The 16,086-nt window shown below is 35.1% G+C and overlaps 1 protein-coding gene across 1 annotated transcript in view; it reads left to right on the top strand.

Moving 5' to 3' along the window:
• Positions 1-16,086, top strand: part of SRFBP1 (serum response factor binding protein 1) — a 66,069-nt gene that overhangs the window by 36,797 nt on the left and 13,186 nt on the right. The window contains exon 4 of the mRNA XM_007086849.3: positions 11,777-11,848. Coding sequence (XP_007086911.1) covers positions 11,777-11,848 — 72 coding nt within the window. The remainder of the gene's footprint in view (positions 1-11,776; positions 11,849-16,086) is intronic.

The following is a 16,086-nucleotide window of genomic DNA, read 5'->3' on the forward strand; positions in this document are numbered from 1 at the left end:
TCCTCATTTCCAAATAGACAAAAAAAAAAAAAAAATCTTTAAGAATTCAGACTTCTCTTGTCACCCTTTAATTCCTTGTGTCCAGTATTAGCCCCTCATAAGCTAAACATACTCCAATTTTAATCACATTTTGGAGAATACAAACATATTTTGTATTTTATTAAGTTAAAAGCCCAACTTTAATGAGAGCCTCTTGGAATTAAAAATGTCAGCATGGTTACTGCGTCCAAGTTATTTTTGTCTTGACTCAGTCTCCCTCCCCACAGCCTGATACAGAACAGTTTGGATGCAAACATACTTTCTCCCTTGAGTGAGAGACAACACTACACTGGTTATCTAGTTTTGAGTCAGTATACTCAGTACTCTGGAGAGAACAAAGACAAGGAGATAGCCAAATAGTCAAAATTGGGATTACCTAATTCCAGTTACATTTGCTATTTTGAATATAAGCAAAGCAGTAGCATGCAGCATAGTATGGAATAAAGGAACTGGAATATTCTGGTGAATCTTACTGGTGGATGACTACTTTTAATGTAGGAAACTTGAGCAACTTTAGTTGAATGTGATTAGGAAAGAATGAAAACAATTTCTAATATATCACCACTGACAGGATATGGCAAAAAGCAAACTGTGGGGATTCCACGCTTAGCTCTATTGTAATTCTTTGAATGGATCTCTTAAACTTTCTTGGATTATCATTTCTTCTTAGGCTCATTGATTCACTAGCATTCATAATACTCAAGAGAAGCTGTTATGCTCAGTTACAGATTATTACTGTTTAAGGATATCAATTAAGATCAACAAAAGGAAAAGGCACATGAGGGGAAAGTCCAGAAGACACCAGGCATAAGCTTGTAGCCTGCATCCTCTCCCAATGTAGTCACATGGTCACACTCCCAGCAATGTTGTGTGACAACACTTGCAAAGAGTTGCCAACCAGGAAACCTCACTTGAGTCATGGTGCCCACATTGTTGGGAGCCAGTCACGTAGGCATGAATTAATCTGCATGACTGTCCTCCTCAACTGCTAAGACTTAAGCCTCCCAGAGCAAAGACATAGCCACCATCAATCACATAAACTATCTGACCACATTGGTTCTATGTGTACATATCCAAGCGCTCTGAACTCATCTCAAAGAGCTAGTCAGTGGCCAGTCCTGAGGATAAACCTTTCTCAGTTACATGAAGTTTGAGCATCCCAGGTCTGCTGAGTTAGCCCTTTCCTGCATGGGGGTAGAATTATTCATTAGCTTAAGTCTCTTGTATTTCCGGTGTTTTAATGAATGGATTGCTAACTACTCTCATATAAATTGTATAGAATTTAATGCTTTATTTAATGTTTGAAATGGTTTGGATAATTCTATTTGAAAGCTTAAATAAAAGAAATTATACTGATGCTAGAAAATAAAGCTGGATTGAATGTCTGACAGTAAAAGAAGGTGTGTCTTGCACAAGTCAACACAGAGCCCTGCTCCCCTGACGAATGAACTCCCAAGTGAATAAACTCCAAGATTTTCAAACTTCAGTAATTTTAAGGAAACCTAAGGAAAAGAAACTACTTAAGCCCAGTTTCAGAAGCTAAGTTTAGTTAGTATTTGATTAGTAAATCACTGATCATTTTTGTTTCTCTTGTGTTGGTGATAAATTTAAAGACCTTTTTTTTTTTTTTTAATTAAAACCCTTTATAGGATTTCTGTACTGTTGAGTAAAATTGCTCAAGTTTTGCTTGTCTAATTTAGTGTGAGTCTTTCTTGCACTCATTTTAAAGTTGTTTAGTGCAGTATTCCGTATTTAGCACCTGCAATATAACTGTGGTATCTTCATTTTCCCATTATTTATCCCTGATCCGTAGTTTTCTAGTTGAGAATGGTTTCATTTGTGGTTTTTTGTTTTTTCTTTTGTCTTTTGTAACGTTTTTCCTTTTTTTTTTTTTTTTTTTTGTCACTTAATGTGTTAGGCCATACTTATTTGACTCAGAAATGTTCAAAACGTTTTCCTAAATTGAAATATATCTAGGTGTTTTTTCCCTAAGTCTGTAGCATATGACTTTGATACAAAATCAAATTTCCATATGTAGTAATGGATTTTGTTCTTTTGAAATTGTAGAATATTTGAGATGATTATATTCAATCTAAAATAAGGACCTTTTTAAATTTTTTTCTCATCGTTTTTAATGTTTTTATTTATTTTTGAGAAGAGAGAGACAGAGCATGAGCGAGGAAGGGGAGAGAGGAAGAGGGAGACACAGAATCTGAAGCAGGCTTCAGGCTCTGAGGTGTCAGCACAGAGCCCGATACGGAGCTCAAACTCACAAGCCGTGAGATCATGACCTGAGCTGAAGTTGGACGCTTAACCAACTGAGCTACCCAGGTGCCCGGACCTTTTTAAAATTTAAGAGAAATACTTTTCTCTGCAAAAAGGCTTTGGAATTTATTTTGTATGAAAGAAAGCTAAGTGTTCCTTTCTGGTTAGTCATTTTATATAGAATTAACCCCATACACTAGAAATATCGTAGTGCAAAATTATCGTACAAGCCCTGAACTGGTGTGTTTTCTTTCAATTTCTAATGAATATTTTTTTCACCATGTTCATGTGTGGTGCGTGCAGGGACCAGATAACCTTTCAACACCAAGTACATATAAAATACATTACTTAGCTGCTATGTAAAATATCTGTTGCTGGGTGTAAAAATGGATCTTAGTTTTACAGTTGGTATGAAATCTTTTCTCAGAAAGAATATAAATCTTTTAGCTGGCTTATTAGCTAAGGTAGTTTCCCACCCATTCATAATATTATATGTAGGTTTCAATGAGTCCCTAAGTCATATTTTACCTTCTCCCATTCTCCCAGTTATTTGTTCTTACTTTTGCTTCATAAAGAAAACGCCCACACGTGCAACTGAAACTTTATTCGCAAATCCTGAATTGGCCATTTCTGTTGATAAGAGATTTTACTGACCTCCTTTAGATTTTCTCTTTTCTCACTAACAAATAGGCATTTTAAATTTCTTTACTCTGGTCCAGTCCTTTCAACAAATGTCTTATACTGGAATCTAGGGGCAAAGATGTGTAAGACACCTTTCTTAACCTGGAAGAACCTTACACTCTGTGTTTTTCATTCCTTTTTTATATCAGGAAAATGGAAGGCAAGGGTTAATATAAGCATAACTTATTCGGTGACTGTTTTGTATAATGCCTAAAACCATTTCGTTTGGACTAGATAGCTTACTACCTGGCCATGTTAAAGTTTGCTTCCTTCTTATGTTCTTGAAGCAGAACTGTTCCCAACAAGCTGGTTAGAATGTACTTTCACTTCTGAATAGTTAGCCAAAAAGCTGGAATTGTCGCATCTCTTTATTGTTCAAGCCTCTAAATATCATTGTACTTTCAGAGCTCTCTACTTTTTTAACTAAATTAAGGCTTTTTGGAGTTTTATCCCCAAACCTTGCAATTTCACTTGTTTTTCAAACTCTTGTGGGGAGCCATTCATTTATAACAAAGAGAGTAGATGTATTGTCAGGTAAGACACACCACAGCGGAAAATCCTAAAAATTACCCATCATCCAAAGCATTCTTTGAAAATTGTCAATTACTTCAAATTTTAAATAAATAAATAAATAAATAAATAAATTCCCTATCTTCGCAATTAAAATCACTGATCTAGTGGACCTTAGTGGAATTTGCTATAGCAACTGGCTTTCATAATCCATTTGAAGTGTAATTCATTCTTAAAATATGACTAAAATCATATGGCCAAATTATAACCTATTTAGTTTTTCATACAATCCAAGAAAAATGAAAATGTTGTTTAAAACTTCTCACTTTAAAAATGTATTAGAGGGGACTCTTGAATGGCTCGGTCATTTGGGCATCAGACTCTTGATTTCTCTCAGGTCATGATCTCAGGATTCCTTGGTTCAAGCCCTGTATTGGGCTCTGCACTCCCAGCATGGTGCCTGCTTAGAATTCTTTGTCTCCCTCTCTCTGCCCCTCCCCTGCTTGCACTGTCTTTCCTTCTCTCTGTCTCAAAGTAAATAAACAGTTTTAATAAATAAATAAATAAATAAATAAATAAATAAATAAATAAATAAATGTATGTATGTATATTAGATACTCTGAGTCAGAAAGTACATAAATCTAGAATTTAGAGCAATGAGAGACAGTTTGTGAGTTTTGAAAGTTTAACATGAACTTCCCAAGTAAACTCCACAACACACTCTGAGAAGGATGCAAAAAGGTTATGGGTTAAATTTCCTCTTACCATGCTGAAGTGAATACTAACATTTGAGGTGCTATCTATCCATTTGTGATAATACATCAAGAAGAGTCTTATTTAAAAGGCAGTGCCTGATTTCTTGTGAATAAACATATGGGAAGGGAGGATAACTTCATAATATAATATTTAATGGTGTTTTTGCATGGTCTAGAAAGACATTGGATTTATTAGATTCTCCGTGCCTACTTACGATAGCACTAAACCGAAACTTTAGTTTGGGTACAGCATCCCTACCCATATAGGTTTGCTATTTAAACATGATTTAAAAGTTTTGTATGAACTATAACTTGGGAGGTAGCATTCCCTATGTTGTCATGTGGTTACATTTAAAACTAAGGCAATAACAACTTGACTCCTAGAGTGAGTATTGTCATAAGGAAAGGTTAAGCCATCCATATTGCATCTTAATTTACTTTGCTAATTTCATAACTTGGTATTAAGATACTTAATTCTGGGCATTATTTATGGTACATTGTGCTTGTCCAAATAATACAGTGTAATGAATTACTTTGTAATATGAAGATTGGTAGGAGATAGAAAGTTTGTTAGTTTCCTAGTGCTGCTGTACAAATTATCACAGATTTGATGGCTTAAAACAAGAAGGATATTTTATCCTAGAGTTCTAAAAGTCAGAAGTCTTAAAACAAGGATGTCAGCAGGGCTGTATGCCTTCTGGAGACCCTAAAGAATCATTTTGCTGCCGTCTTCAGCTTTTACAAGCCACTTGCCTTCCTGCCCTCATGGCCCCTTCCTCCATCTTCAAGGCATGTTTGGGAAGCCATTCAACCTAGTACAGAATGTGTAAATAATAGGTGCTTATGTTATAAAACTAGGGGTTTATTATAACCCTAATTTGTGTTTGCGGGTTGTACTATCAAAGATACAAATGTAAACAGTTGTCCTTCTTCATTCTGAGAATATGCTCCGTACTTAATAGTCAATTTTCAAAGGTGTTATATTCCTAAAAAGCTCCCTTAGTTTTGATTGCAGCATTTGTTAAGTTTATTGTCTACTATGTGTCTGGGGCCTTTGATATTTTGCAAAACAATGGATAAGATAAAAAGCAGGTACTCTGGTTCTTGCTGTTTGAGTAATAAACTGTCCTTTGTTTCTGGCCCAGGAGTTTTGCATCTACTGCTGTCATCCATCAGACTATGCCAGGCTAACCTGTTAACTTTCAAGGAGGGTAAATTCTCAGACCCTTCACAGATCTTGATAATGGCTGTTGTTTATAATTAGCCCAAAAACTGCCCAGTCTTTTTTAGTGGCAACATTTCTTTAAATATATTCAACATTGTTAAATTCAGGTCAACTTCAGTCTGTACTTCTCTTTTAAGTGTATTGTGTTTATTTTTTTTTTAATTTTTTTTTTTTTTAACGTTTATTTTTGAGACAGAGAGAGACAGAGCATGAACGGGGGAGGGTCAGAGAGAGAGGGAGACAGAGAATCTGAAACAGGCTCCAGGCTCTGAGCAGTCAGCACAGAGCCTGGCATGGGGCTTGAACTCATGGACCGCGAGATCGTGACCTGAGCTGAAGTTGGACGCTTAACCGACTGAGCCACCCAGGCGCCCCGTATTGTGTTTATTTTGAACCTTTGTAACATTTTCCCTGTAGTAGTTCTGAAAGACCACAGAAGTTGCCAAAATTACCTACTGGGATTGCTCAGCACCTCACATTTATTAAAAAACATTTATTTTTTTGTGTTGAAAAGTACATTAAACACAGCTTATAGAAATCATTACTGCTTCATTTAAAACTAGAAGGTTCTTACACAGTAGCAGGTTCTGATGATGTTCAAATGGTCATATGACATTGGAAACCATGAAATACAGTTTACTTTTGTGTTAGTTTTCACATGAATGCTTTTAAATATGGTGAAGATCTTTTGGATTACATCATAGAAGCAATAAAATAAGTAGTGATCTAGTAGAAGCACTAATTAATTGGTCTTACCACAAAATAACTATAGGACCTTGGACAAATCACATGATTTAATTGGGTCTTCTTTTCCCTTTGATAAAGAATTGAACAAAGATAATTTGGGTTCCTTTTAGTTTATTTAGCATTTGTTCATTTATTTTCGTACCTTATTTTTATTTATATAGTTGTTTTAACAATAAAAACCACTTTAGGAGTACCTGTGTGGCTCAGTTGGTTAAACGTCTGACTTCCGCTCAGGTCACAGTCTCACGGTTCATCAGTTCAAGGCTCGCTTCGAGTGAACTCAAGCCCCACTTCAGGTTCTGCGCTGACAGAATGGAACCTGCTTGGAATTCTCTGTCTCTCTCCCTCCCTCTCTCTGCCCCTTGCTTATTACTCTTTCACTCATGCCCTCTCTCAAAACTAAATAAATTTTTAAAAGATTCAGGAATCCTCATTTCATTTAAAAAAAAAAAAAAGGAATAAAAACTACTTCCTATAAATTCCAAAATATAGTGTTTCCTTATTAATTTTCAGAAACCCTGAAATTTCTGTTTATATTTTCCCTTTCTGAAGAGTTGTTTGAGGATTTTGTTGTTTTTTAAAAAATTCCTGGTAGGAGAGCTTTTTTGTTTATAGGTTGATTTTCTTTAATTCCTACTTCTTCATTGTGATCAGGGAGTATTGTTCATATTTTGCTTGATAATACTTACTTTACTTTGACTTAATATTTGATCAATTGTTTAATGTTCCATGTATGCTTGAGAAGGTATAATTTGTATTATAAGAGCATAATGTTCGTAACAAATCCATAAGACAGATAGATATACCTTATTAGGTTAAGACTTTCTAATGCCTTTTTCCTCTTATTTTGAGATCTGTTGAATGGAGAGTGTTGTGTGAAAGTCTTCTGTTAGTAACGTATTTCTATTTCTCCATATCCTGTAGTTTTCTGTCTTGTTTCATTTTTTCTTTTTTTTTTTTTTAATGTTTATTTATTTTTGAGACAGAGAGAGACAGAGCATGAACGGATGAGGGTCAGAGAGAGAAGAAGACACAGAATCTGAAACAGGCTCCAGGCTCTGAGCTGTCAGCACAGAGCCTGACGCGGGGCTCGAACTCATGGACCACGAGATCATGACCTGAGCCAAAGTTAGGCACTTAACCGACTGAGCCACCCAGGCGCCCCATTTTTTGTCTTTATCTAAATTATTTTTTATCTGATACATGATCTCAACTCTTGTTTTCTGATTGTTTCTATTTGCCTCATGTATCTTTGCAAATTCCTTTATTTTTAGCGTTTTTGAATAACATTTTTGTGTGTCTCATATATATGGCGTAGACTTAGGTTTTGCTTTTTGATCTAGTCTGGACATCTTTTCCTTCTAGTAGGTACATTAAACTAATTCACATTAAAATATACTCCTTGTGTTCTCAACTCTGTCATATAATATTTTACATTCTAATTATTGGGTATTCTATGTTGTATTTGTCTAGATGTCTCTTTTTGCAATGTTTAAGAAGTTTGTGGTATTTAGAAAGATACATATTTTTGTTCCATGGTTTATTTATCTTTGTATTTACATATTTTATATAGTGCCCTTACTTTCCCATTTTCTTATGTAATATTTTACTTTTCAGTCCATTTTAAACCCTGTCCTTTGACTCCTGCATATTACCTAAACAGTAGTCAATGAGTGATCTTATTCTACTCTTCCTTTCTCTCCTATTTTTTCAACCGCATTTTCATCTTACTTAGATTATGTCAAGTTTACCTTCAATTCTTTATCCTGTGCCCCCATATTTGTTTTCATTATAGCTCAGCAAATAGATACTCATTATCAGTCTTTCTACCAAAGTTATTTCTTGTTGGCCAAAGCTTTTCCTCTTGAAGATTCCTCTGGAGAGGCAGATGTGTGCAACATTCTCTGAATTTTTGCAGGTTCAAAACTTTTTCCTGTAGACTTGATACTTGTAGAGCAGCTTGACTAGGTATAAAATCCTTGGCTTGAACCTGCTTACCTTGAAAATGCTTCTCTGAACTCGCTTTGAATATTATTCTTGATAACAACCTTTATTTTCTTACTCTTAAACTAAATTGTTATTTTTGCCTCCAGTCTCTGAAGATTTTTTTCTTTGTTTTTAATGTCTAATGGCTTTACAAAGATAGGTTGCATTATTGATCATTGCAACTCATTTTAGCTTTTCTGTTTTTTAAGTTTTCTATTGTTTGTTTTCCCAGATTTTTAGAATCACAGTTTTAAGTATTGGTTTCTTTCATTGTTTTGTTTTTCATCTTCAGAGATATCAATTATAGATATGTGGGATCCTCCTTTGCTGTTTTCTTTATCTCATTTTCATTTTCTTGGTAGTTTTCTTGACTTTCTTCAAAAATTATTTTTCTTTTTTTAATGTTTATTTATTTTTGAGACAGAGCATGAGAAGGAGTGGGGCACAGAGAGAAAGGGCAGAGGCTCCGAAGGGAGCTGTGCACAGACAGCAGAAAGCCCGATGAAGGCCTTGAACTTACGAACTGTGAGATCACGACTTGAGTTGAAGTCAGGCACTCAACCAACTGAGCCTCCCAGGTTTTGGTTTTTGTTTTTAAGTTTATTTATTTATTTTGACAGAGACAGAGAGCATGCAAGCAGGGAAAGCGCAGAGGGAGGGGGGAAGCAGGCACTATGCTATCAGCTCACAGCCAGCATGAGGCCCGAACTCATTGAAACTGTGAGATTATGACCTGAGCTGAAATCAAGGGTTGGATGATGCTCAACCAGCTGTACCACCTAACTGCCCCAGTTGATTTTCTTCAAGATGCTTTATTGAATTTTTCTTTGAATCTGTTCTCCATCTCTGAGATGTTTTATTTTTCTTTTCTTTTTATTTCCTAAACTTTATCAGCTGTTCATGTATTTCTTTGTTCTACCTGTTTCTGTTCTTAGTGTCTTAATTTCTAATTTTGCATATTTTTTGTATAAATCCAAATGTTTGTTTGAGACTCCCTAATACAGTTTGGAGGGTGTTTACAGTTTTTGTTTGTTTCATAATTTTAGGAGAGAATCTATGAAATAAAGTGTTTTTATTTACATTTTCTGTTGTCTTCTTTCCTTAATTTTATATGAATTTAATTTTTTTTGAAATCCTAGCCATCTGGATCCACCATATATCATTTTTTTAATGAATGTTGATAAGAAGGAATTAGTTTACCTGTCTTTTCTTTTGTCTCCAAAGGGCCCTTAATTTCTCTCTCTTTCTTCCTTTACCTTCATCATTATATCTGAAAGGAGGAACAAAGCCCCTATTTATCTGATTCTGTGCCTGCTTCTTGAGGCCCCTGCCTTCAGAACCACTTGATTTCAAGTCCTCCCTTGTAGCCACTGCTATGAATTACCAAGTCTCAGTCTTGTATCCATTTTGACTCTCTGTAGTAGTTTTTGTTTTCTAGTGGTGCTTTTTGTCTGTCATTCGTGTATGTCCTTCACTCACGTTTTTTTTTCTCCCAGTGTCTTCTTAATCTGGTATTCCCTGGTTTTTTGTGTGCACAAGATTGTGATGCAGTGAGTGCTCTGTTGAATTTGGTGTTAAGTTTCTCAACTTGATGTTTTGAAGTTTCCGTTCTCCTGTATCTCCTAATAATGAAGAAGGCATGGTTCTTGTAGTCCTTGTTGAATTTATTCTTTAGGAAGGAGTATGTGGATGGTTTGAGATTTAGGCAACATCATTCCCTTCTGGAAGCATTATGTTCATATTTGCAATAAAATTTAACTGATTCACTCTTTAGAATGACTTTTTCACTTACAGAGTAGAAAAAAGTACTTAGAGCCAGCCATTGACAAAAGCAGGGCAAGTCTTAAGATTTGGATTTTTTTTTTAGCTGTACTGTAAATAATTTTACTGACTTTAAACTACCTCGGGGAAGCTAATCTTTCATATTAATTCATCAGTTCCTAAAGACGTATTATGTATACATACACACACACACACACACACACACACACACACACACTTAAAAGTAAGAGTCTTTTTATGCTGTTTATATAAATTTTTTTAATATTTATATTAGTGTACAGTCATATTAGTGTATATACAATAAGAATGAATATTCTCAGAAACCATGTTTTCTAATCTTTATGACATTGGATCATAATTATCAATATTTAATTTTTTTTCCATTCTCCTCTTTCCAAAAACATAGTTTTACACAGCTCTTTAATATAGAATATGTGGACATTTTTCAGGAGATACACAAGTCAGTACGTACAAGGATATCATTCTGCTCCTATTTATTAAAAGATAAAAATCAGAAAATATGTCCACTAATAAAAGTTTGGTTAAACAAATAAGGACAGTGATGTAGGAGAATGGGGAAAAAAAAAAGGATAAACATTTGCCCTGTCATTAGATGATAAAGCTAGCTCACAAAATGCTATGGTTCTATTTTTATTTAAAATATAAATTAAATCATTTTCGTGTAATAGTACCTACACAATTTTTACCATATCACACACGTCTACCTCACTGTCAGTCAATGTTGTTTTAAAACCAACTAGCTGATTTTTTATTTAGCTGTCTTCTCAACAATATTATGAAAAAAAAATATGCAAATGTTCACTGTATTTTTTCCTGCACAATAGAATAACTTGATAGCTGTTAAGAGAAACTTCATTTTTGTATGGTCTAAAGTCACCCTTTGTTACTTAGTGAAATGTATATCAAACTTAAATTCTCTTAAAGAAGCATGTAGAAGAGTGTGTAATAGAATTGTAACCATGTAAATAAACAGTGCTAGTAATTTTACTTATTTTTTCTCTGCTTTTCTGTTTTTCAATTTTCTAAAATAAACTCTTTGCATAATATAAAAGTATTGTGTAGGTTAGATTTTTTAATAAATAATTAAAATTAAGTATTTCTCTATAAAGATTTACATTTTGATATAAAATGATATAATTGCCTATGTCCTGAAATGTCATTGAAATAAGTAATTTCTTTGAATCTTGAAATCTTTTTTTTTTTTTTTTTTTTTTTAACGTTTATTTATTTTTGAGACAGAGAGAGACAGAGCATGAATAGGGGAGGGGCAGAGAGAGAGGGAGACACAGAATCGGAAGCAGGCTCCAGGCTCTGAGCCATCACCCCAGAGCCTGATGCGGGGCTCGAACTCATGGACCGTGAGATCATGACCTGAGCTGAAGTCAGACGCTTAACCGACTGAGCCACCCAGGCGCCCTGAATCTTGAAATCTTAAATTAACATTTTGAATTATTTTAATCTTATTTCAGTTAAAGAGTTTTTATTATGCTAGAGATTTCTTGGCACATTGAATTTTCTGGCTTCCTTGGAATCTGAGTGTAATTATCTTAGGAGGATTAGCTCTTAAATTCCTTTTTCTGTGGTTTTTCAGAGTATGATAATTTATTACTATGATAGGAGTTATTCTTGTCTAAAAACTAAGAACTTATTTAATATCAAATTTCTTAAAAGCAAAACATGGGAAGGAATGTACCTCATAATAATTAGTAATGAATGATGCTTTAAAATTAGACTCATAACTAAAATTACTTTATTTTTTTTATAGGAATTGAAACCTGATATAGTAACTAAATCTGCTCTCGGTGATGATATCAACTTCGAAAAAATCTGCAAAAAGGTATATCTATAATTGGTTGACTTTCTTTTTCTTGTCACCCTTTTCCTTGAAGAGAAAACTTACCAACCAGCCAGTTACTATTAATGTATGATGATTTTTCCCCACTTGAGCTCCAATATTGCCACTAAAAAAATATTTTATGGTAATTTATGAATACTACTTTGCTTGTAACATCACGCCTTCAAAGTCCTCAAAGGTATGTTGAACTTAAAATGTGGCATTTATGTGAGACAACAATTAGTCTCTTATTCTTACTAATGAGTACAAAGAGTATTTTTATTTTTTCCAAGTAATTTTTGTTACTAATTTATTTAATCAACATATTTACTGCTCTGTGAAAGATTATTTTTACTCCTGTTTTTACAAATGAGGAAACGGAAGATCAGAAAGCATGGAGTGAGCTGAGTCAAGGAGACTACTGTTATGTGGCACAGTTAGGACTGCAAACCAGTTCTGCTCCGTACTATTTCCCCCCCCCTTTTCTCTTTCCCTTCCTGTTTCCCCTTTTTCATTTCCACTCACTCTGTAGTGTCTACATATAAGAGTTCCAACCTGAAAACAGATTTTGGATTAATTGATGTTTTTGTGTTTTTCTATTTTCACTTTCATTGGCATTTGTTCTAACCTGTATTGCTTCTTGTTTCGTGCATTTGTGTTCATTTTGCTCTTTTTCTAGTTTCTTAATGTGGAAACTTCAGGCCCTGATTTTAGACCTTTCCTCTTCTGTAACAGAGCATGTAGTGCTATAAAGTTACCTCTAAGCACTCTTTTACCTGCACCCTTAAATTTGGTATGTTGTATTCTCGTCTTCTTTGAGTTCAAAGAACTCAATTTTTCAAAGAACTTAATTTTCCTTTGAAACTTAATCTTTGACCTGTGGTTTAATTCTAAGTGTATTGTTTAGTTTCTGAGCAATTAGGGGATCTTCTAGGTATCTTTTCATTACTGTTCCCTTTATGATCCATGAGCACATTTTCTCTGATTTTTATTTGTGTTATGGTTGAGGACGTGCCTTACCTTGGTGAATATTTCCTGTGCACTTGAAAACGATATGTTTTCTCTTGGGATCAGTGTCCTAAAATGTCAGGTAGGTCACATTAGTTGTTGGTGTTGTTCAGGTGATTTCTTTCTTTACTGATTTTCTGCCTACTTGTTTTATTGAGTACCAAGAGACACGTGTTGGAATCTCCAGCTATGAATGTCAGTTTGCCCACTGACTTCTCTACAATTGGTATGAAACATGTCAAATTTTAAAGCATTTTTTAAAAAAATGTTTATTTATTTTGAGAGAGAGAGAGTGCACACACAGATGGGGTAGGGATAGAGAGAGAGACAGAGAGAGAGGGAGAGGGAATCCCAAGCCGGCTCCATGCTCAGCACAGAGCACTACACAGAGCTTGATCCCATGACCATGAGATCATGACCTAAGCCAAAATCAAGAGCTGGACTGAGCCACCCAGGCACCCCTGAATTTTAAAGCATTTTAAGATGGTAAGAACATAAAAGAGTTTTGTTTGTTTGAAGGGAGGGAGAGTTTGTTGTTGTTGTCATTGTCCAACATTAACCAAAAAAAAAAAAAAAAACACTTAAGTCTTGAATGTGGTTTTACAACAGCCTATTTTGTAGCAGCATAATTTTACAGTAATTTTTCATAGGATTTTATTCATGAAGAGAAGGAAAAAATATGATCCTATTATGGTTTTAAACTGTAGTTTGGTCTGTATCTCAGGCATAATGGTGACATACATGTTAAATAGAATAGTGATAACTGTAAAAATATCATAGAATGTATTTTTGTTTTGAGAGTTTAAAAAAATAATCTTTTAAGATTTTACTGAAATAAATTTTTCGAACTTTCTGGATGCTAAATTTGAATTCTAGAACTATTTCATTAATGTTTCACTTACGGTGAGACCAAAAAGCAATGTAGTATCCTAATAATAACGTTTCCATTTAAACTCTTAACAGTAAAACTTGGCAGTATTTGAAAATACCCACGATAAAAAAATCCAATGTTTGTATTTTTTTTTTTTGTTAAATCTTCCTAGCCTGATTGTTTTCACTTTGGAAGGTTAATATTAGTACATGTGTCATGTACATTTTTTAGGAGTGCCTGGGTGGCTCAGTCAGTTAAGCGTCCGATTTTTTATTTCTGCTAGGTCATGATCTCATGGTTTGCTGGATCAAGCCCCATATCGGGCTCTGCACTGACAGCACGGTGCCTGCTTGAGATTCTCTCTCTCTCTCTCTCTCTCTCTCTCTCTCTCTCTGCCTACCCCTGCTCGCGCACGTGCGCGTTTTCTCAAAAAATAAATATTTTTTTTAAAGCACATCAGTTTTTTAGAGTATCTTCTACGTACAACCCTTTGTTCAGCTTTTCCATTGTGTGAAATATCTTTTGTCCAAAAAAATGGGGAAACAAATGTCTATGTTAGCTTATCATTGTTACTTTGTATAAGTAAAATCATTTGCATAGGACCATATTTGTAGTCATGAGATTTTTAATAGCAGTTCAGGTAAAAAGTTTAGGATCTCACTGTGAAGTGTCAAGTGAAACCTGGTTATATTTTTGCCCTGTTAGTACCTTCCTCCAAACAAAGGAAGGGAGGATGGGAAGGTAGAGAGGAAGGGAGGAAAAATTGTCTTATTTCATCAAAGTTCTTGATGGAATCCTGCAGGGATTTAAAGCCAAGGGAGACTGCCCTGCTTTAGAAACCATTTCAGATTCCTCCCAAGCTATTTGATTTCACCTGTTCTGTTAGTATTTTATTTCATTTGTGGTGTTCTTCCACTGGATTTGGTTCTTGTGTATGAAAATTTGCTAATTTTCTATAAAATGAGGCAGATAGCAGTGTTGTGGAGGGAGGACTGATTGTTCTTCAGTGTGTCATAGAAAAGCTGCTCATGGGGCGCCTGGGTGGCTTGGTTGGTTAAGCATCTGACTTCGGCTCAGGTCATGATCTCACGGTCTTTGAGTTCGAGCCCCGCGTCGGGCTCTGTGCTGACAGCTCAGAGCCTGGAGCCTGTTTCAGATTCTGTGTCTCCCTCTCTCTCTGCTCCTCCCCTGTTCATGCTCTGTCTCTCTCAGTCTCAAAAATAAATAAACATTAAAAAAATAAAAAAATAATAAAAAAAAAAAAAGAAAAGCTGCTCAGTGGAAGATAACCTCACAGAAATGAAGTCTGTTACGTAGAGCTCTGCACATTTGAGGCTGTCTGATGAGCAGAGCAGAGCAAACTAATGTGTGTAATATCTTACAACTTGCACAGTTCTTCCATATACAGTCTTATCTCAATTGATCTTACAACAGTGATCTCATGTGGAAAGCATTCAGGTGTGTATATGTGCACACACATGGGTTTGTGTGTGTGTGTGTGTGTGTGTGTGTGTGTAGTCGTAATAGTGAAATGCAGAAAAGGGGTGGAAAGGTTAAGTAGGCAGTTAATATGTATATGATGAAATTTTAAAGCTAGAGAGTTGAAGGATGATAATTCTGACATTTCCAGACAGCTGGTGCCAGAATTTCAGGAGCTTCTCAATTAAAAACATCTGTTGCTTGCAAAGCCATCAGCCGGGCAGTGTGGAATATAGGAAGGGAATAGGAGACACAGAGTATTTTCTAGAGGAATATGTCATCTTCTGGGGAGTAAAAGATAGTTATAGTAAACAACCAAAGGATAAGGGGAAGCAAATTAATATCTGTTAACATCTACTAGTTGCCTGACTCATTAGATGCTTTTTATATATTAGCTTTCTCTGGGAAGATGATAATAATTCCATTTAACAAATGAGACACAGGGGCCCAGAAGGGTCAAAAATACACCTATAGTCAGTCATTAGCAGATGGCAGGTCCAAGGTCTAAACCCTGGTCCTGCCCATAAAACAAAAGTTTAAGAGAAAATGCTGGAATGGGTCCCCTGTCGGTCAGACTACATCTTGGAAACATGGTGTCCTAGGTTTTATACAACCTGAACAAATCTAGAAAGGTCTCCCGTTGCCTTAAGTGTGGACTCAGAGCCTTAGGTTGCCACAGTTCTTCTGAATCAGCTGAAAGGACTGGTTCATATTACCTCCCTAGATATTTTTAATAAATACAAACATTCATATATCTTTAGGTAAAACCTAGAATTGAAATTAAGTCTAATTAATGTCAGAAACATACCAGCATTCTACTTCTACCACTGCATTAAGAGTCCCTTTGTTCTAGGCAGCATCTCACAGGAATGAATAGTGCATG

Source organism: Panthera tigris, chromosome A1 (genome assembly GCF_018350195.1).
Source record: "Panthera tigris isolate Pti1 chromosome A1, P.tigris_Pti1_mat1.1, whole genome shotgun sequence".
Lineage (NCBI taxonomy): Eukaryota > Metazoa > Chordata > Mammalia > Carnivora > Felidae > Panthera > Panthera tigris.